Below are 21,514 nucleotides of genomic sequence, written 5' to 3' on the forward strand. Positions count from 1 at the left end.
TTTTATTGTTATTTTATTATTATTATTTTATTGTTATTTTATTATTATTATTATTTTTTTTTTTTTTTTATTATTTTATTATTGTTATTTATAGTTCACAAATAGTATATTGGTAATATTCACAAGTCGATCAAAAATCTTTCGCAACTTTTAATATTACAGTATTTTAAGCAACATCGACTCCCGGAAGTGCTCTTTGAAATCACATCCGGGAGACTTTCATGGTCACAGAATATCCAACATGGCGGCTCACATGTCGAGATTCGGGTGTTGGGACCGTATACAGCGGTGCGGTTTGTTCATTTTTAGTACTTGAATTTATCAGACAGCGTTTATTAGTTATTGTATAGATGTTAGGAGAATAAGTTCAGTGTGATTCTGTTATTTTGAGCAGTTAAGGAAGGTGCCTGAATAATTTGCGTATAGCTTCCAGAGCATTGGTTTTCTTATTTAGTTCTGAATCATGGATATGGATAAGGATGGTTCAATCACAGCTATGGTTCTGGAGAACCCTGTCCTGCAGTGTTTTGAGGTCTTTTCTGCTCCATCACACCCAATTCAGTTCAGAAGCACTGTTAACTGCATGACTGGTGTGCTGGGAGCTGGGAAAACACTCAAATGTACAGGTCAGGATGTCCTCCATGAATCTGGATGGAAACATAGTAGTGTAATTGAACAGTAAAACAGAAAACAATTAAGCATTTTTTAACCATTTTTAATATTCAGAGAAGGGCTTGTCATTTTGCTGTTTTTTATACTGGTTGTAGTTTTTGTAAAATATTGTTTACAGAAGTTCCTGTCTAGGTGCATTTAGTGAACAGTCACTGTTCGACAGCAGCTTTACCACACCACTGTGTTCAGTTAGTTGCTGAGTGAATGCGATAAACTTCTTACAGCTTAAATAAAACTGAATGAACAGCATGCCATTGTGTATTAATGGCAGACACTGTTGCAAAAAGGAAATTTGTTGATGAAAAGAAGAACATGATTGGTAAATGAAGAAAATAAAATAATCGTCATTGTGTTTGTACCGTAGCCTGTTAATTAATATCTGTTAATGAACCATTAATTATAATAGTATATTGTTAGGATGACAGTTTTGTGTTTCTCTTTCGCAGGTTTGGCATTGCTGCATGTAGACAGTACAGCAGTGCAAGAGGATATCCTAATATTTCGCTGTCTACACCTTTACCGGGCATCCCCAAGCCTGTGTTCGCTTCGGTTGATGGCCATGAACAATATGAAACCAAAATAACCACTTTAGCAAATGGTCTTAAGGTTGCATCCCAAAATAAGTTTGGCCAGTTTTGCACAGTCGGGGGTAAATATGTGGCTTGTGTGATAATTTTTTTGTTTTAATGATATTTTTTGTGATCTAATACAGTGTGATTATATAGATGCATTTATGATATTGATTCTGATATACCTTAAAATAATTGTACAAAATATGGACCTGAAATGTTTCATGGTTAAAGGACACCCATCATTAATTTGAACAGATTTAAAAAATGTGTTGTGTTTTTAGGCTCATTTGCATCTAGTTATTAGTGTCAAAGTCAATATTATGATGATGATGATGAATATTTTATTGAGCCTGAATATCTGCCTGTTATTGTTGTATGTAAGGACAACGTTATTCTGTTTTCTTCATATATTATGTTTAGGAAAGGTCACATTTTCAGTGTCTTATTTTTTTTTCCAGTTTTAGTAAATTCTGGTTCCCGCCATGAAGCCCGATATCCTAGTGGAATTGCACACTTTTTGGAAAAGCTTGCTTTTTCGGTGAGTTATTTATTATTATTATTTTTTTAAATGCCTTTTTTTTTATGCCTTTTTTTCCTCAAATAAAAGCTGGCCATAATATCTACCAGTAAATGTTAATGGTTTGTGTTTTTGATTTGTTTAGTCTACATCACAATATGGAAGTAAAGACGAAATTCTTCTGTCATTGGAAAAACATGGTGGAATCTGTGACTGCCAAACATCCAGGTTTCGTTATTTTTAGCATTTAATTTTTCCTTGTTTAGTCTGTTTCTAGATTTAGATGTATACAATAAGTGGTTTCCTTTAAGCCCTCACCAAAATAAAACCTGTTCTTTAATTGTTGTTTTCAGGGATACAACAATGTATGCGGTTTCTGCTGAAGTCAAGGGTCTGGATACTGTGGTAAATCTGTTGGCTGATGCTGTTCTGCAGCCGTGTTTATTAGGCAAGCCCACGCCACACTCGTTATGAAGAGTCTACAGCTGTCGTGTCCCTGAGCATTTTCTAAGCATTGTGTTTTCCACAGACGAAGAACTCGAGATGACTCGAATGACAGTACGGTACGAGTTGGAAGATTTAAATATGAGACCTGATCCTGAGCCTCTGTTAACAGAAATGATTCATGCTGTGAGTGATATCTGCTTATTTATTTATTTATTTATTTATTTATTTATTTATTTATTTATTCGTTTTTTTTACACACAGATCAAATTTAATGCTAGATTAATTTAATCCTTTTTTTTTTAGTCCCGACTTGCTCTAAGACTAAGCTTTATGTCCCAATACCCATTTACCCACTTTCATACATAAATTTTTTTGTTTGTTTCGCAGGCAGCATTTCGAGGCAACACTGTAGGTCTGCCCCGTTTCTGCCCAGTGGAGAATGTGGACAAAATTGACAGGAAGTTGCTGCACACATACATGAGCAGCTACTACTCCCCTGAGCGCATGGTGTTGGCAGGGGTGGGGGTCGAGCACGAGCAGTTGGTGGAGTGTGCCAAAAAGTATCTGCTAGATGTGAAGCCAGTTTGGGGCACAAGCACATCAGCTAATGTAGATCGCTCTGTGGCCCAGTACACAGGGGGCATTGTTAAGGTGAGTTTAGTCTTGAGGATGCCCTCGAAAATTGGCATCATCCTCACTTGGCATAAGAAGATAAGGTTTACAACCAGAAAATGCAAACAAATGAATATTATATATTTATATTTCCAGTATTACATCATTATAGAGTGTATTATTGATATATTGACACATTTATAGGATAATAAAATTCTGTTGAATTTTGTGTACAGATGGAGAAGGACATGTCAGATGTGAGCCTTGGACCAACACCCATCCCAGAACTCACTCACATTATGATCGGCTTAGAGAGTTGCTCTTTCTTGGTGAGTTTGCAAAAAAAACTCCAGCAAGGATTCCTGTTTAATAAAATAGAGGTCTGAGACAGAACTTACTTCTTCCTTTGACAGGAGGAAGACTTCATTCCCTTTGCCGTCCTTAACATGATGATGGGGGGGGGAGGTTCTTTCTCGGCAGGTGGCCCAGGGAAAGGCATGTTTACCCGCCTCTATCTGAACGTTCTCAACAGGTAGGGCACCTTTCCTGCGGTCTAAGAAACATTAGAGTATACTTCAATACAGAAAAAATAATGACGCTTGTAGGTTGTTGAAGTCTAGAATATTGCCACCTTGATGGAATTATTGGTTTATACATAGTGATATTGTGTGGTCTTTTGTGAACCTTTTGTTGCATAAATGTCTTTAAAGGATTTTTTCCAAAGTTAATATGTAGATATGGTGGCTTGTGCATACTTTTTCAAGGATCATGTCTAAAACTTAGTTTGTTTAATTTTTGTGCTTGTTTGATTATGATTTTCCAACCTATTTTGTATCTTTTAGTAATAAAAGCTGTTTGATTTGAAACCTAATCAAAAACCATCCGACTTTTTCAAAAACGAAGGCCTGTAATTAATCACAGCAGGGTAACTACTGTTTAAAAAAAATATATGCAATATTTTGTTCAAATCTCATTGTGTGCCAAACTTTAACAATATGTTACCTTTCTCCACATTATTGTTGCTGCCCTTCTATTGTTTAACTCTTTCTAATTATTATTTGGGGATGTCATAATCCTTCAATATGCATATAAATTATACCCTTAAGTAATGTCTGGTGAATGATGTTCTTTTCCAGACATCACTGGATGTACAACGCTACCTCATACCACCACAGCTATGAAGACAGTGGCCTGCTCTGCATTCATGCTAGTGCAGATCCAAGACAGGTACAAATGCAAAATAGAGGGAGGTTGGGAAGAGTAAAGATTAATGAATAAAAAAAGCCACGTCTACACGTTGGGTAAAGCGTGTTCATAAACGTCACTTTTTCTTTCAGGTGCGTGAGATGGTGGAGATAATCACTAGGGAATTTATACAGATGGCTTCTACTGCAGGAGAGGTACAGTTCTATATTTATAAATGAAGTTAAGACGTGATCATATTTCTTTATACAAAATTAATTGGCTTATTTATAGATGGAACTGGAAAGAGCAAAGACTCAGCTAAAATCCATGCTTATGATGAATTTGGAGTCCAGACCGGTCATATTTGAGGATGTCGGTCGGCAGGTTTTGGCCACAGGCCACAGGAAGCTGCCTCATGAGCTGTGCGCTCTTGTCAGTAAGTCCAAATTACATTTCAACCCATTTCCCCTGGTGATTCGAGATCAGATTTTCACACGCACACAAAGAAGAAAATGACAAGCCTTTTTTTTTGTCTGACTTGTTGTGTACATGGACTAGATCATTTATAATGCTGATTATAAAATGGACATTGTCTCTGTATTGACATTGTATCTCATGTCCAATTTTAGGTAATGTTACCGCCAGTGACATTAAAAGAGTCAGCACGAGGATGCTGCGAAGCAAACCAGCTGTTGCTGCTTTAGGAGATCTGACTGAGCTGCCCTCCTACGAGCACATCCAGGCTGCTTTGTCCAGCAAAGATGGCCGTCTGCCTCGCATGTATCGCCTCTTTCGGTAGAACATTATCGCACATAGCTGTTTTACAGCCGTGTACGCCAGCGACGGACCCACAGTGTAACGTTTTATGCAGTTTCTTTATTGAGCTGTTACGGGGAAGTGCTGAGTGTCGTTGGTAGTCGTCAAAACACTTAATGTAAATTGCCTTCAGAGGAATTGTCAGCTCCATTATGCAGATTTGTCTTCAGTATTTTGTTCAGACTAAATAAAGATGGACGGTTTTTCAGTACTGTCCAATATTCTGACTTTGGCAAATCGAACTTAAGATTGGAAGAAGACATTTCCAGTTTAGCGCTACGTGTTGTTATAAGTTATAATTCGAGTCCAATCCAAATAAAGAAAAATATTAAACTGACAGACTATGTACCTTTTCAAAAAATACAGAACTGTATATATTTCAGCAACGTAATATTCAGGTTAAACCTGTATATTTGCAGATATAAATTACTATTATGTTGTTAAATAATTTATAACCAGAATATACATGCCTGTACCCAGAAATCTCTTTTTATACCTAATGCCCGATGGTTGGTGTATCATTAAATCATGGGTTCTCCAAAACACTCAAAATTGTTGCAGTATTAAAAACTGCATAGTTATTGATTCAGCTTAATAAAGGAGCCCATTATAAAGAATATAAAACAGCAACATTACAACCCAAAACGAATTGTTGAGTAGGAGTTTAACTACTCAGGGTTTAAAGTGCATCTCTTGTTATTTCTTGTATATTCTTTGGTATACAAATGTCTGCACATGCAACGTAATTTTTATCTGTCTGTTTATGTAAATTATTGCCTCATGTACGCATCCTTATTCTCACCCATTTTACAAATTCTAATAATGCTTTGAAATTGCAATGTAAAATTTCATCTGCTTCTCCTTGTCTGTTTTGGTCATAAAATGTGGTTTACATTTATTTCGCTGTATATTTGTTCATTTATATTTCTGTTTCAAATATCACCCAATCTTTATCTTCATAGGTGTAAAATAAGAGAGAGACGAGTCAGTTGATTCAGTCATAGCTTCATGTTATTTAACACTGTAAACAAAAACAAAAACAAAACATGCTGTTCTGTAGGTTAAAACATTGTTTTAGAAAAGCACCAGAAGCAAAAAGGATCTCAGGCACTTTTCAATCAATAGAGAGGAATGTGATGCAAAAGCATGATTTACAAATACATTTTTATTTGTGGCCCATGCAAAAGAAATATAGTCACTTATTTAAAATCAGTCCTTAGTCGTGTACACAGGGCCAGTCGACATCGAGTAAGAGGTTGAATTATTTTGTACAAGTTAAGGCAAGAGACAAACGTATTAAAGGAGACTGTGTTCAGTCCGAGTTGGATCCAATCTTGATCATTTCTGCAACTCAAGATAACGGGCCACATTTCCATTGTTAGAGACGCCAACTTTCAGTCACAGAAACCAATAAAAACCAGAATTTTTGCAGAATTTAAATTAGACCTATTAAATAAATAAATATATATTTAAAGAAACATTAATATTGGTAATACCTTTGTTCATTAGTTGAGCTGCTGATTTATCTGTGTAGGGCCATTGAACACTGCATTAGATTGACCAAAAGACAAGACAAATCTTTCATTTGATCTTAAATATAAGCTGACAAACTAATATAAAAACACAAAAGATGCTCAATAAAATGTAGTGCACAAGATATAGAGGTCATCCTTACATTCCTTAATGTTCAGCCACATATGCTCACCACTTTTTATAGAACGTGTAGTGTTCTCATGGACATTTCCAAATCTTACCAGAAACTTTGAACAATAAGGCACAGCCTCTTTTCAAGCTCCTGTAAGTGAGTGCAAGTTCCTGTATGGTGACTCAAATGCTGTATCTCCCAGAGTTCTGAACTTCCTTTTGGTCCTGATAGTCCAGCTTCCTGAGTCAGCAGCTCAGATTGTGGAAGATACAGTGTGAAGCCTGACTGACTATGGATCAGGAGACAGAGCAGACAGTGCTGTTGCTCTGGTTCTTCATTGCCTCCCTTCGCTTCAGTTCTCTCGTAATCCTTCTCCTGATGCCTTCCAGGTACACGGGTCGGTCAAATAACCCAGCTCCCAATGGGATGCTAGAGGCAGATACACAAGATTTAGCAGTCGGTCTTGCAACTGAACATAATAATCTCCCATCAGTGGTGAAAAATGTATAGTTCAAGCTAATAAAAGTTCCCTTCCCTAAAGTATTTTATAAAGCTCTCCATTTTAAAGAGGAGGTGTTTTTTCCTCACAAGACTACATAAATGGATAAATTAAATAGACCAAATTGCAAGTTCAAGGGTTTTTTAATATGAAGAGATTATTGTAGATGTAAAAAACGTTACAAACTGCTCTTTATAATTCAGCAGCTCTATTCCTTCCCATTCCAATCCATTGTGGGGAAGTGGTGATTCAGTTATTAAGACATCGGACTTCTGATTAGAAGATTGTAAGTTTACATTCCAGCATCACAAAGCTGCCATTGTTGGGCCCTAAACATTTACATTTGCGGCATTTAGCAGACGCCCATGTCCAGAGTGACGTACAAAAGCGAGGCAGTTAAAGGGCACCTGCCAAATTCTTTAAATGTAAATGAATGGTTTCCTTACTTGTCTCTACCAGGCCGGAGTTTGACCTGAAACATGCCAATGACGGGCCGGTGATCTGAAGTCTTGATGGACGAGCAGGATGTATACTTAACCACCTTAATGTCATCTAATTGTCTGCTCCTAAAAAGGATTCGATCCTACAACATAAAGATAAAAATTTTACAATAATTATGAATCCACATATTTTAAATGAGCTGAGGATAAAGTTTCCTTACTGTATATGATGGAGTTCTCTGTTTGGTTGTTGTGTCATAAACATCACAGCCGATGTCAAACTTGTACGTGGGAGTGAAGTGGATTGGGGCTTCCTGAAATCCTTTAAATATGGAACCTGTGAGCAAGAATTAGGATTCTTTTTGAGCTGATGGGAATAATTCTTTTTTTTTTTTCTGAATATGTTTTACACTGAATTATGTCCCATAATGGAACGTTATTAGGACTCTAGTCACTGAATCTAGAACCAGCACACACACTGACCATCTGCCATTTCTTTGCGCAGCTGATCATGCTGGAGCAGGTTGTCCATGTTTTTTCCAGTGAGCTGCTTTAAGATAGCCTCCACTGTTGCCCTGTCCTGACTAAGGCGGAAGTTAAAATCCCCAAACCAGAAGACTTCGTCAAATCTAGTGGTTACGTCCGCTGAGGATAAAGTAATTGAATCATTCATTATGAGGAATTTATGATGCATAAGTTGATTGTTAATTAAAAGGAAACTCACAGGCAGCAGAACGGTAAGGGTTGGTATCAGGAAGGCATCTGGGAAGAGCTAATGCCTCGATTATCTTATTGTAATCCAGAATCCTTTCATAGACCTTGGAATCTCCCGCTGAATCAGAAATCATATCCAAATGTTATATGGTTGCCAAATAGCAAATAAGCATGGACTTAAAACATACTATGAATATATATATATATTCCTATTAGAAGAATTAAACTTTTTTACATACAAGTAAAATGTGATGTAATGAAAAGAAAGGATGTCCCAAAGAAAGTAAAGCCAATGCCCACTGCTCCTTTGGTCTTAATCTGCGAGATGATCCGAGTAGTGACGGTAGCATGCTCCACTTCTACACAAAAAAAGCCAACACAATGGGTTTTTGATAAGATCAGTCTGCAGAATTATACAATCTGCCAAGCACCGCAACATTTCATGCTACATGACGCAATACTGTAGGAAAATTATAAAGCTACAAGGTGACTCACCTGAACAGAACCATATGAGGTCCCTGCGTATGAAAATAGTGAGATAGAGCACTCCATGTGCAGCTGCGTACAACATCACATAGTAAGGGCCCAGAGTTTCCTGCAGACGAATCTCCCACTCCTTCCTGTTAATACCCAGAATGCTGAGTGAAAGTCTAAGATTCAGAAATACAGACAACTAAACAGCAAACCTCCTACCTATCAGGACATCCTTCTTGAACCCCAATGATATAGAAGTCTTGTGCAAAATCGGTGTCTGTTGGGAGCAACAGGTCATCTAGGTTGTTTGGAAGTCCCTGCACGCAATATTCATCATTGATATACAACATATTTTGCTTGTCAATTATGGTAAATCTGTGTAACGACACTTAAACTCGCGCTCACCTTCTCACCCTGCATATTCCAAGTGACAACGTAAATCCCAATTTGCCTGCTGGGAAAGTACCGGTCCAGCTCTTCAGCCCCAAGTAAGGCTCCGTTGCCCAGCACACTGCCTTCCAAAAAGCTTCTGTAAACAGCGAAAATATGTTTAACGGAAAGACTGCACTTCTATTTTTGACAGATTAGAATTTAATTATTGTTAATAACACTATAAAATTCCATTCTTTACATTCAACGTGCGCAGAGCGAGTGTTTCCAGCCCAAATCCCCTTACACTCACACTAATTCACTTTTATGTTCTCATTACCTTACCTCACACCTGTAATGGAAATAAATTTATTTCAAAATTAGAGTAATTTACAGCTTACATATAGCAACACTGATCACCCACCATTTAAATATTAATTTTTTCTTGACCGCTTTTAACCTCTCGTTCTTATCAGAAATGAATGCATTAATCTACTAAAACATTTGACACATTAAATAAAAACATAATCCACATGATTATATCCATATGCATATATCCATAAAAACAAACAATCAAAATCTTAATGCACCAGGGCTAGATTAAGCAAAATAATCAACAAAAATGTGCATATGCAAAAAAACAAAAACAAACAACAGAGTCCTACAGCAACATAAGGCAACAGGGGCATTAAAGCAGTGTGAGAATGTGGCTTAGCCAAAATGTACACAACCAAATAAAAGGACTCTACCTGTTCCTCACATCCTTGGGCCGGATTGGGTTGAGCACACTGAAGGTGGACTTCATGGAATTGACTGAAGTGCTGTCTGACACCATGGTGTCCCAAAGCTGGCTGTCACTGAGTTTCTTTTGCAACTTCTCTTGCAGGCTCCCATTTCTATAATCCATGCAATCCCTGTCAATCTGATTAGAGGTCCTTAAGGACATGGCGGCAATGCTATACTCCAGTGGAGGAAAGGCTCCTGTGGGCTGCAACGGGGAAAGAATAATTTTGGAAGGTTTTGGATACTTCCCAGAAGAATGACCGTGATCAAGAGGACATCTGTCCTCTTCATGGAAGCTACTACAACGATCCTGGAATGGTGGGGATTGCCAGGCCACTTGATCAAAATTACTTCCTTCAGAATTCTGGCCATTCTTTAAAACCGTATCGCTACTTGATGCTGGAAAAGTGGAGACTTCCCTAAGGGAATCGCTTGAAGAGGTCATCTCGGCTGGGTCAGTGAGGCTCTCCTGACTGCTCCTCAGTCGCCTCACCTTCTTCTTTTCCTCAAATCTGGTCCTGCTTCCTTTTGGGACTCCAAGAGGCTTGGGAAGCGAAGGTGGACGAGGTGTATAGGGACCAAGTTTGTCTTGCTGCCTTTGCTCATCTTGAGAAATTTGAAGAACTTCATTAAATGACTTCTTAGCACCGAATTGTTCTTTACTAGTTCTGTCATTTGCCACTGCTATACTGAAGTTAGTTATATCACTCCTGCAGACTGTTTCTTCTGGATGAATTTCATCAGGTTGGAATGGGACAATGAGCTCTTCATTCTCATTCATCCTACTCTCCAACTTGTTTTCAGACACAAACAAGTGCCATTATCCTTACATGATCACATTCTGAAAATATAGTAAATAAAAATGATATAAAAATGATATAAAAAATAATCAGTCAGTTTTTCGAGGTCATTTTATATATTATAATAATAAATTCAGTAATTTTGAATTTTAAATAAGTTTAAATGAATAAACTAGTTAGAGAGGTTTATTACAAAACACATGGAATGTACACATATTTTCTTATGAAACAAGAAGTCAAAGTAATAGTGTGTTTAAATGCTTCACTGATTTACACAGAGGTCGAGATCATTTGAGATACCCCAGACCCATACCAAGGCCAAACAAATGTCCATTAGTTTATTAGTTAAATATGGAGAAATATAAAGGATTTCTCACTTTAATTCAATAAGCATTTTCAACCTATAAACATGTGGGACAATGGTATTTGTGATGTATTTTAGATCGGTGTAAATAAAATACTAAAAACATCAAAACCATAAAAGAACCTGTATTAAAATTTGTAGAACAAGAAAGTGTTAAACAACCCAAAATATATTTTTGATTGTCCAAATTAGCTAAATTTAGCTGTCTTGTGCAGAGGAAAGAGTGAGTACAGAGTACATAGTGTGTACATAGTCCTATTAGTGCTACTATAAATATTGTACAAATCCTTATTATGGCATAAAAAATTCAGGAAAAAAAACAGTACAGCATAACTTAAAGAAATGAAGGCCAGTCAACCAGAAAAATCTAAAGAACTGTAAATGTATCCCCAAATGCAGTCTCCAAAATTATCAAAAGCTATGATGAAACAAGCTCTCATTAAACCATCCCAGAAAAGGAAGACAAAGAGCTACCTCTGCTGCAAAGGACAAGTTTATTTGAATTTCCAGCCTCAGAAACTGCAGGTTTACATAAATCCTTCCCAAACTTCAAATGGTAGACATATTTCCACATCCAATTTTAGAGGAGACAATGTGGGTCAAGCCTTCAGGGGCAAATATTGGGAAAGAAACCATTGCTTTAGCAAAATAACAAGCAGAAGACACTTGATTGGACCAAGAAACACAAGGAATCAACATTAAATCAGTGATGTTTTGGTCAGATAAGTCCAAATTGACGATTTTTGTTTTCACATGCCGTGTCTTTGTTAAACATACAGAGGATGAACGGACCGTTCTTGAACGTGTGGTTTCCTCTGTTAAGCTTGAAGGAGATGGTGTGGGGGTGCTTTGCTGGTAACAGTATTGGTCACTTAGTTAAAATTGAGGTCACACTTAACCAGCATGGCTATAACAGCATTTTGCAGCAACATGTCATTTGTTTTTTTATTTTCACTTGGTGGGACCATTATTTGTTTTTCCAAAAAGACAATGACCCAAACACACCTCTAGGTTATGTAAGAGCTACTTGTTCAAGAAGGAAAGTGGTGCTTCAGATGACAGTCTTCACAATCACCACAATCTAAATCCAGTTGAGATGATTTTGAATGAGTTGGACTGGAAAGTGAAAAGCAGCCAACAAGCCCTCAACACCTCTGGGAACTCCACAAGATTGTTGTAAAGCCTCATGAGGCAGACTGAGAGAATACCAAGAGTGTGCAACGCTGTCATCAAAGCAAAAGTTGTTACTTTGAATAATAAAAATAATAAAAACTTACGTTTTTGTTTGCTACATAATTCCATACATGTTCTTTCATAGTTTGAATGTATTCATTATTAATGTACGCTTTTGAAAATAATACAAATAAAATAAATAATAATAAAAATAAACGGCATCTGCCAAATTGCCTTGCCTTTAAAGCCTTTCTCCGAAACAGCCACAAGAACAAATCGTCATGGTATGTGCTTGTTAACATCTTTATCTGCATTTTATGTCGTATATATATTAAACACAAACCCCTAATAATCTGTTTCAGTAACGGTTAAACTCGCTGGAACTAGCATAACACGCTAACCCCTGTGCTGGATCTGGATATTGGAGTCCCAATCACAGCCCGGCCACACTGTGAAATTAACGAATTCTAGTTTTTTATTTTTATTTTAAAAACCTTGTTTTTAAGAATAGATTTGAAAAATTTAATAATTAATAACAAAGTGCATCCAGTTACCTTCTAAACAGCTCCCAGCATCAGGGCAAACTTTTTTCCCTTCCTTAGCAACACCATATAACCAACAACTCACCAAAGCCGCCATCATACAACGAGCAGAGAGCAGGGTTGCCAGCTGAACAAATAATTTAGTCCAATAATTATCCAATGAATAAAATCAACCCGGTAACAAATCTGAGAAATACTGAATGAAGTACAAAAGATACGTTCAATTAGACTCGATAGAGAGAGAGAGAGAGTACAAGATAATTACTATACAGAGAATATTACGTAAAAGTAACGCCTGTACTTGCCGTATAAAGTAATAACCTGGCAACCCTGACAAACGCCATTCTCTGGTATAAAACAGACTGGATTTAACTTCACAGCGCCTCCAGTGTTCATCTTAAACACTGCGCAATTACACTGTTCACTGTATAAATACAAAAAATAAAATACAAACTGCTTTTGTATGTATAGTTTTAAATATAGAAAATTTAAATGAATTAAAAATAAAGAAATAAAATGTAAGAAAATAGGTTTGGATAAAATTATATAGAAAAGAATAGAAAAAAGTTGTATTCGTTTATTTCCAGAGATTGTGATAAAACAAATGTGATTCATTCTTTCAGATGCTTGCTCATAAAATGTATTTATTAAAATGATTTTAATATTTGGCTAATATAAATAATAAATGTGTAAATAAACACGTGTAATGGGTAATAAAATATGCTCCCATATTGTGTGTTAAAATCAGTTGGGGTTTAAACACCAAAACTGATTTATTTAAAATATGTAAAAATAAAAATGTAGAAAAGAAGGTATTCAATATACCTTCATTTCTAATTACTGAATAGAAATTTCGAACTGACTACAGTCCAGTAAATTTTAGTTAAATTAAATTCAGTTCTATCTAGCGATGAAGAGGTTATAAAGTTTGAATGTAAAAGTTTAGTCCTTATAAATTTGTCTTTATAGGTTTAACACTAATGAGCCAGTCGGTGGCAACTGTAAAAAGGAAAAGCTCTTTGAGATGGTATGAGGAAGAAACCTTGAGAGGAACTAGACTCAAAAGTGAACCCATCCTCCATCTGGGTTGCACCAAATGTCCATAAATACAGTTACGTCATTGTTGAGTAATGAGTGCTTATATGCAGAACTGTTCATGCAAAATGTAGTCCTAAGCCATTGTAGATGACTGTTTATATTACTTATATTCTAAATCCATTCTCGAAGTTCTTACGTTGCTCAGTAACTCAGTAACCATCCTCAGCTGCACAGAGTGGTCTCCAACTGATCCTGATTCAGTTTGTGCCATTTTTTATAAACATAGAGAGACAGAATCCATACTGTATATGAGCTGGGTTTTTTTTCATCTGTTCCAGAAACACTAAAGAGAGAGTCCATAGTAAATTTGTAAAATGTAGAATTCTTTTAACAAATGTCTTTTTTTGTAATTTGTGGCATTTGCAATTTTGCATGTAAACATAAACAGTAAATCCTCAGAGAACACAAACTTTCTCACATACTCTTTCAAGGTCGAACAAACTGCAGTTGCAGAATAAATCAGAAAGAGTGTTTGATAGCTACACATTTCACACCAAATTTAGAAAATAGAAAACAATGTCCACACAATTTTAACAATCGAATATTTTTTTAGTTCAAACTTTTAGTGTAACAAAACCATGTTGTTGTCCTACTGCATTGTAGTCTTTTCAAATCACATTTTATTACAAATGTTTTATTATTTAAAAATGCATATAAAAAGAAATGTAGAAAATATGTGTTCTTAGTCCTCTTTGTGTTGCTCTAGTCGACTCAGTAAGATTAACGGTGCAATAAAGAAAGCTGAACTGATGATAAAACACATCTCAGCTCCAGCAAGCCAGTACACTGCAAAGAAATAGAACACAACTGCCTAAATAGAAATAAATCATATGTGACTCTTTTTGAATTATTTAGACCAAACATTATCTGTACTCTTAATAATAAATATATGTGGGCTAAATAATTCCTGAAGGGCTAGTTGTAAAACTGTTTACTACAGTAATAAGAGAAAAGGCTTCTTAGTCTGCTTAACCACATGCAAACTTATATGCAAATAATCACCTGAGGAAGCCACAACTGGTCCCAGTGCTCTGGCCAGTGCACCAAGACTCCGTAGAATCCCCATCACTGTACCCTTCTGACTCACTGTACCTAAAGCAGTCAAGATATAAGAAAAATTGTTTCAGCTATGAGATGACATGTAGACCACAGACACTAAGTACAAATATTGATCCTTTTTTACAAATGACTTTTTAAAAAGTACAGGGTGGACAATAGGAATACATTTGTTTGTATGTGTTGGGAGAACTAACACGCACCATGTCCAGATACTTGTGCTGAAAGACATGGCACAACAATTGCAGCAGCTGGAAAAAAAGCAGAAAACATACAGTTGATCAAACAAACAATTTTTATTTAAAAAAGTCAATTCTTTAACAGAAAATAGAAAAATAATAACCGCTTACCAAAGGAATACAGAAACAGGCTGATGTAGAGCATTATTAAATTCCATGCTATTCCAATGAGTATAAAGGCTGGAATGAGTAATACTATTGCCTGAAAACATAAAAAAGTAGAAATAATAATTAAATTACTCTTCTTTTTTAGTAACATTTAATGATATTACTCATATGAACTTAGATATGAGGGATCAAGTTGAACAGGTCACATCGATTATACAGGGTTTTTTTTTTTTTTGGCTTATACTACTTATGAATGTCCATGACTCACACCACTGGACTTCTATGTATAAAACAATAAAGATGCTAGATGTTGTTTAAACTTTTTGTTGGTTTTACTATAAAAGAAAGTCTGTCTCCAAATTGTTCCAGCGGTAAAATTGCTGACTATTAAACCCACATTTAATGTTATGTATACACCTTCAACTTACACTCCTGGGCAAAAAAACTGGGCCAAGCACAAAATGGCAAAATATTACGTTTTTCAAGATCTTACCAACAAATTAATGGGCAGTAAATGACCTCTGTTTTTGTATGTTACAATTGGGTTCAATTTTGGTACAGTTATGGGGAAGAAATGCAAAACAAAATTTCTAGTAATTTTTTTATCAACACAGTTTTTTTAACATTTGTGAACATCAATAGTTTGCATTTAAAATGTTTTTTTTTTTTTGGTTTGGTTAAATAATATATTAAAGACTATTTTACAATATTTTATAATAAATAAAATAGAATAAAGTTTATTAATGCAATACACTTTATTATATTGATTAAATTGCATAATCGATTAAATTGGCACAAATTAAATTAATTAAATAAATGTCTTTATTCCTCCCATTCTTAATTCATTCACTTCCTTAATATGCTGAATTGTCAGGATTTTCTCTGAAATTATTGATGCTGAACATGAAATGCTAATTAATCCATATTGCTAGCATTGGCAGGAAGTGGCACGATTTTGTGCATGCACAAAAAAAACACACTACAAATCGTATTTCCAGTACACAGAGAGTAGCTACAGTGACACAGTGGCGCTAACTCTAGTTTCTTTTTAATACCCCTGGCATTGTTGTGTATGTTTTCAAGTTTAATAATAATTAATGTGACTAAACAAACAAACTTGTGGTCCGTCATTTATAACGTTCCTGAGGTAACTCAGGTTTCAACTACGTTCCTCATGTAAAAAGGATTGCTTACATGTGTATCAAACCAAAAACCCTGTACCTCGAAATCTTGTGTAAATGCATGTACATCATAATAATGTTAATAATAATTAATTAATGTTAAAAGCCAAACACGTGATTAATTATATCTAACATTTTAATCATCATGATTTCCCCCACTGTTTTTATCTTTCCCATCAAACACTTCCCTGCAGCAAAAGCAAACAAGGGAACTGTGGCACAGAAGGTCTTGTGAGCTGCATGTCCTTAATTCTTGCTAATTTTCTGACCAATTACTTCTTGTTAAGACCATTAAAATATTCATATTATTTACAGTATTTAGGGCTTGTCTAATTCTTTTGCCTAGGAGTGTAATAAATAAATATGCTGAATGCATTGGCTAAACTGTATGTAATTTTATGGACTGTGTACAATTAAAATGTAATGCTATTGCACTAAACGTCTTACCATACGAACTGTCCGGATCTGCTGACCTGGTTGGAGTCTGCGTGCATACCCTCCTTGGAATGCTGCCATTGTGATGCCTATAAAAAAGAACATCTTCCCCTGTTGCATGCTGGGAAAAAGGAACGTTTGTTTTGCAGTCTGTCTCAATACCAAATAAGTCAGCTGACCATTAGCAAGCATTAGAATGTTGATCTTACAAATAAACCATGGTCAGTGTTAATGTTAGTAAAATGTGCTGGGAAACAATACTGAGTGTCAATCAATGCATGATGAGGTTAGAGCAGAAATATCTTGACTTGATAGACAATTAGGAATAAAAATAGTTTCACACTTCAGCATTTTGGAGATATTTGAGAGAGTTTTACCTCAGGTATGGCTTACCTGGAGAACTGGAAGCGCTGATGAGTTAAGAAGCTTAGTGTGAACTCAAGACCGGAGAATATAAAGAGGTATGCAAAATACACCAAACCCAACACCTTGAGATTGCGCATTTCTGATGTAGCAATAACAAGAAAAGAAAACAAAGTTAGTGTAAGGAACACATTGGGATGTTAAGTATCAAAGTTAAACCACACTGGTTTTACATACCGACCACATTTAACACATTTCCTAAAGAATGTGCGATGCTTAGACCTACCCAAGTCAAACCAGCCAAAAGATTATATCACAAACAAGCAACTGAATAATCTCAGAGCTGTACCAACTGTCATCATTTTTTGCAATCAAGATTAAGTTCATCAAAGAAGCTACTAGATAACAGGAGGAAGCTACTGATGTACAGTGTATAAGCCTACGTCGTTTGGAGGGTGGCACTTTTGTTCTTGTGACTGCTGAGAAGTTGAAAAGGGACAGAGGGTTGAGCAGGTCTCCAATCGGCTGAACACCTGTGTGCTCCGTGGGGCCCTAAATAAAAGCATATCAAAAAGATTTTTCTAAATATGACTTATAGATTATTGCGTATCTAGAAAAATGCTAAACAATTATCCATAATTGACTTGATCATGGTACATGGATTTTCTTGCCTTGTGCAAAGTCTCTGGAAGCATGAAAAAAATGAACAGCAGATCTGCTACAGAGAAGAGAACTGCCAGTAAAGCAGGGCCTTGATAAAACAACTCAGCATCCACCGGTCTCAGTGCAAAGTAGGCTCCCATTAACGGGCCAAGAGTAAAGCCCAAAGAGAAGGAAACTCCAATCATTGCCTATTGTCAAAACAGCAGAGAGACACATGTCATCACACCAACCACCTAAAAATCTACAGTTGTAATTAAAACTAATGACTCACCATTCCTCTGTTTCTCGCTTTAGGGCAAGGCAAGTCTGCAACAACAGCAGTACACAGGCTGACATTGCCCTTGCAGATTCCTCCCACCACACGAGAAAGGAGAAAAACACTGAAGCTGTGTGAAACAGCCCAAAGAATGTAGGAGAAAACCAGGCCCACCTAGACAACACAGAGAGTATTTACATTTTTTCCCAGATATCAACACTCTAAAGGTCAATCTGAACTAAGATTACACATGAAGCTTGTTGGCGATCGTGCCTGAATTTAGAACCGCTTCATGTTAGTTTCTACTTTTCTCACAGTAGTTAAAAGTAGCAGCGGTCTTCTGCCATGCTGATCAGATGCAGATCCTATCACAGGAGAGAAAACGAACTGCAGCAAAGAGTAGACTGAGCCAATCAGACCTAAATTTTGAAAGAAAAGGGGAAATTATCTATTTATTGTGAGAGATAAAAATATTATAAAATAGAATATGTGTATATATATTACCTCCAAAAAGTACACTGGTGTATTTTCTTTCTAAAGGAATGCCCACAGTTCCCCTGAACCAGTCCACAATGCTTTGTAGTGACAGATACACACTATCCTGTTTCAACAATAAAAGAAAAAAAAAAAAAGGTCTAAAATCATTTTTTATATACTTTTTTTAAATTCACTTTAATACACATGGCAGTTTATTCAGAACAAATGTAATTGAAAAAAAAAAAACTTTTTTTTATTATGCTGACAAAGTTATTGTACTTTAGAACATTAGATCTTATGTTCTTTCATATACAGTACAGACCAAAAAATTGGACACACCTGCTCATTCAAGGAGTTTTCTTTATTTTCATGACTATGAAAATTGTAGAGTCACACTGAAGGCATCAAAACTATGAATTAACACATGTGGAATTATATACATAACAAAAAAGTGTGAAACAACTGAAAAAATGTCATATTGTAGGTTCTTCAAAGTAGCCACCTTTTGCTTAGATTACTGCTTTGCACACTCTTGGCATTCTCTTGATGCCTACTTTGAAGAACCTACAATATGACATATTTTCAGTTCACTTTTTTGTTATGTATATAATTCCACATGTGTTAATTCATAGTTTTCATACTCTACAATTTTCATAGTCATGAAAATTAAAAAAACTCCTTGAATGAGCAGGTGTGTCCAAACGTTTGGTCTGTACTGTATATATAATATATATAAACTTCTGGTCTGTACTGTATATATATAATATATATACAGTACAGACCAAAGGTTTGGACACACAAGGTGTGTCCAAACTTTTGGTCTGTACTGTATTTTATTTAATCTTTGATTTAAAAATCCTTTAAACAAATTTTAATTAAAAGAAAATTCTTCCACCATTGTATACAAAGTCTGGTGCATTTCTCATAACTTGTTTATAGATGTGAAGTGAAATAGAGAATATTTGAAAGCATTTCAACATTTGTAAACTGCTCTCAGCTCAAGCACGCTTCCTCTACACTTGCGCAAGCATGAGCCAAACAACTAAACAATGCTTTTATATACATTCACTGCATGCAGTATGATCTGGCATTAGATGATGATGGCTGAAATTTTTAAGATGTCAGTAAAATTATCAGTTTATGTGTAATAAACATTTATGTGTTTAAGTGTTCCTCTATAAAAAAAACAAACAAAAAAAAAAAAAAATAAGCATTGAACCGACTAAGTCAAATGAAAAATGAGCTTACCCCTGTTTGACTGTAGTGATCTAAGATAGAGGGCAGAAGGGGGAGGATTACTGTGAATCCCAGTAGGTCCAATAGAAGAGCCAGAAACACCATCCGGATGACTCTGGAAGAGTGTGTGTCATCTGGAGTACTCTTCTCTCCTGCCATCACTCTTTCCTTCTCTGGCCTCCTCAAAATTAAAGAGCTTTGAAGGATCCTCAAAGCATCTCCTGTGTTCACCGAGACAACAAGACTTTTTATACAAGACTTAGCGTAATGATAAAAAACAGTGCCATAAAATGACCTGACAAACTCATTACTGACTACTTGATATTAATAAGGAAGTATGTCTTTAAGGCTCTACCAGGAAATACTCTTTAACAATGATGTTAGGAAAAGTTATCTATGTTACTTTTTTATTGTTCAGGGACTTTCCCCCACACAAAATTATTCTCCTCAATCAGTTTAAAACATCAATCCGTACTAATCCGCATTTTACTTATTTTGTGTACTTAAAGCTCTTGTGCGTAACTTATTTTCGAAGTAAAGAAAGACACATTTGAAAGTATTATAGTCATACCCTACTTTTTCAAGTGATAGTGTCAAAGTGGGACATTTTGTTAATATGTATATAACTTTAAGAATCCATGAATTATTATTATTATTATTTTTTGCAATACATGTGTGAAATGAAATCGTTTTGAAAACCATAATCTTCTTCATTCCCCAGACTAAAAAATTGCAATCACTGATATTTGTACCTGACGTGTGTCCCAGTCTGACCCTAAAGTGATCTGGTCATGATGACATGTTTAAAACTCCCTGGCATTAAACTCGGATGTAAGACAGACTGGTAAAGCATTGAAAGAGGAAAATAAAGCGGTATTGAACACGGCAGACTGAATCACACTGTCTGCTTTAGCCGCAGGTATTTAAATAGTCAAATAATTCATGTTGTTTACCTTCAGCAGCGGTCCTTCAGTCTCGTTTGAATGGATGCACGAAATGGCACAGTGATAGCGTATACACACACACACACACACACACACACACACACACACACACACCACACCTCCCACTTCCGCACTAAACACTAAAGGAGATTAGTATGCATTAGTGTGGCACACTGAAACACACACACACACACACACACACACCCTGTGCAGGGCAGTAGTGCCCTAGGTTGAAAACGCAGCGTGGCTCAACCAGGAAGTGGTGTCCTGTTACCAAAAATATTTGTGACGCAAAGAGGACGTTATGAAACAAAGAAACAGAGAGAAGGTGTTTTGTATAACGTGATAAATATAACATCCTTGTATTTTAATGTCTGTGTGAAAAAGAAACTATATTTCAGTTGCTTTGAAACATTTCTCAAATCATCCTTAATATTTTCACACCAGTAGTGAATTCTCAAAACAATATGCAGAACACATTGGGTTTCTTGCAAAAGCCTTTCATTTTCACCAAATCCTTAGTTCATCTCTCAAAACTGTTTGTGTCAATAAACATAGTCCTTTTGTCGTTGTTCACAAACAAGATCGTCAAAATGTTTAGTCCTGTTGACAGTAAGATAGTGTACAGTTTCAGTATTTCCTGATATAAACTATGGTATATTTGGCATCAATGAATTTCAGCAGCACTAATCTATTTATTTGATTGCATATTTGATTTATATTGATTGCAAGAGACCGGACGTAATTTACACTTATACTGTATTGTACTATTGTTCGTTCCTTTCTTGGTTGTTCATCCATTTTCAGAAATTGTAATTGTGTGTTTGCTGTCTG

The 21,514-nt window shown here is 35.9% G+C and overlaps 3 protein-coding genes across 5 annotated transcripts; 1 reads left to right on the plus strand and 2 right to left on the minus strand.

Annotated features, from left to right (window-relative positions):
- Positions 1 to 171: 171 nt before the first annotated feature.
- pmpca (peptidase, mitochondrial processing subunit alpha) lies at positions 172 to 5,719 on the plus strand. The gene is made up of 13 exons (XM_083526678.1): positions 172 to 288; positions 1,119 to 1,321; positions 1,703 to 1,782; positions 1,907 to 1,989; positions 2,115 to 2,209; positions 2,291 to 2,391; positions 2,596 to 2,859; positions 3,057 to 3,149; positions 3,234 to 3,352; positions 3,957 to 4,047; positions 4,158 to 4,220; positions 4,297 to 4,441; positions 4,635 to 5,719. Exons 1-13 carry the CDS (start codon positions 242 to 244, stop codon positions 4,802 to 4,804), a joined length of 1,554 nt encoding a protein of 517 aa, XP_083382804.1. The 5' UTR covers positions 172 to 241; the 3' UTR covers positions 4,805 to 5,719.
- On the minus strand, positions 3,233 to 12,973 carry inpp5e (inositol polyphosphate-5-phosphatase E). Of its 2 annotated transcripts, XR_014531049.1 has the most exons (12): positions 12,637 to 12,968; positions 9,712 to 10,586; positions 8,999 to 9,122; positions 8,813 to 8,910; positions 8,615 to 8,739; positions 8,359 to 8,478; positions 8,130 to 8,237; positions 7,889 to 8,050; positions 7,627 to 7,742; positions 7,412 to 7,548; positions 6,318 to 6,895; positions 3,233 to 3,373 (listed from the first exon to the last, which is right to left on the minus strand). XR_014531049.1 is itself a non-coding variant. In XM_083526677.1 (11 exons), exons 2-11 carry the CDS (start codon positions 10,524 to 10,526, stop codon positions 6,763 to 6,765), a joined length of 1,938 nt encoding a protein of 645 aa, XP_083382803.1. In that variant the 5' UTR covers positions 10,527 to 10,586; positions 12,637 to 12,973; the 3' UTR covers positions 5,811 to 6,762. The 2 variants fall into 2 exon arrangements, 1 of the variants encoding a protein (XP_083382803.1); XM_083526677.1 differs by lacking the exon at positions 3,233 to 3,373 and having other exon boundaries at positions 5,811 to 6,895; positions 12,637 to 12,973.
- A 214-nt stretch (positions 12,974 to 13,187) lies between these two features.
- mfsd10 (major facilitator superfamily domain containing 10) lies at positions 13,188 to 20,928 on the minus strand. Of its 2 annotated transcripts, XM_083526680.1 has the most exons (13): positions 20,690 to 20,928; positions 19,749 to 19,957; positions 18,528 to 18,624; positions 18,339 to 18,442; positions 18,039 to 18,197; positions 17,776 to 17,955; positions 17,548 to 17,656; positions 17,135 to 17,246; positions 16,754 to 16,862; positions 15,129 to 15,219; positions 14,982 to 15,029; positions 14,725 to 14,814; positions 13,188 to 14,508 (listed from the first exon to the last, which is right to left on the minus strand). In XM_083526680.1, exons 2-13 carry the CDS (start codon positions 19,893 to 19,895, stop codon positions 14,405 to 14,407), a joined length of 1,350 nt encoding a protein of 449 aa, XP_083382806.1. In that variant the 5' UTR covers positions 19,896 to 19,957; positions 20,690 to 20,928; the 3' UTR covers positions 13,188 to 14,404. The 2 variants fall into 2 exon arrangements, with proteins under 2 accessions (XP_083382806.1, XP_083382807.1); XM_083526681.1 differs by lacking the exon at positions 20,690 to 20,928 and having other exon boundaries at positions 19,749 to 19,976.
- Positions 20,929 to 21,514: the final 586 nt, after the last annotated feature.

The sequence above is a fragment of the Silurus aristotelis genome (assembly GCF_946808225.1).
Source record: "Silurus aristotelis genome assembly, chromosome: 23".
NCBI classification, from domain to species: domain Eukaryota; kingdom Metazoa; phylum Chordata; class Actinopteri; order Siluriformes; family Siluridae; genus Silurus; species Silurus aristotelis.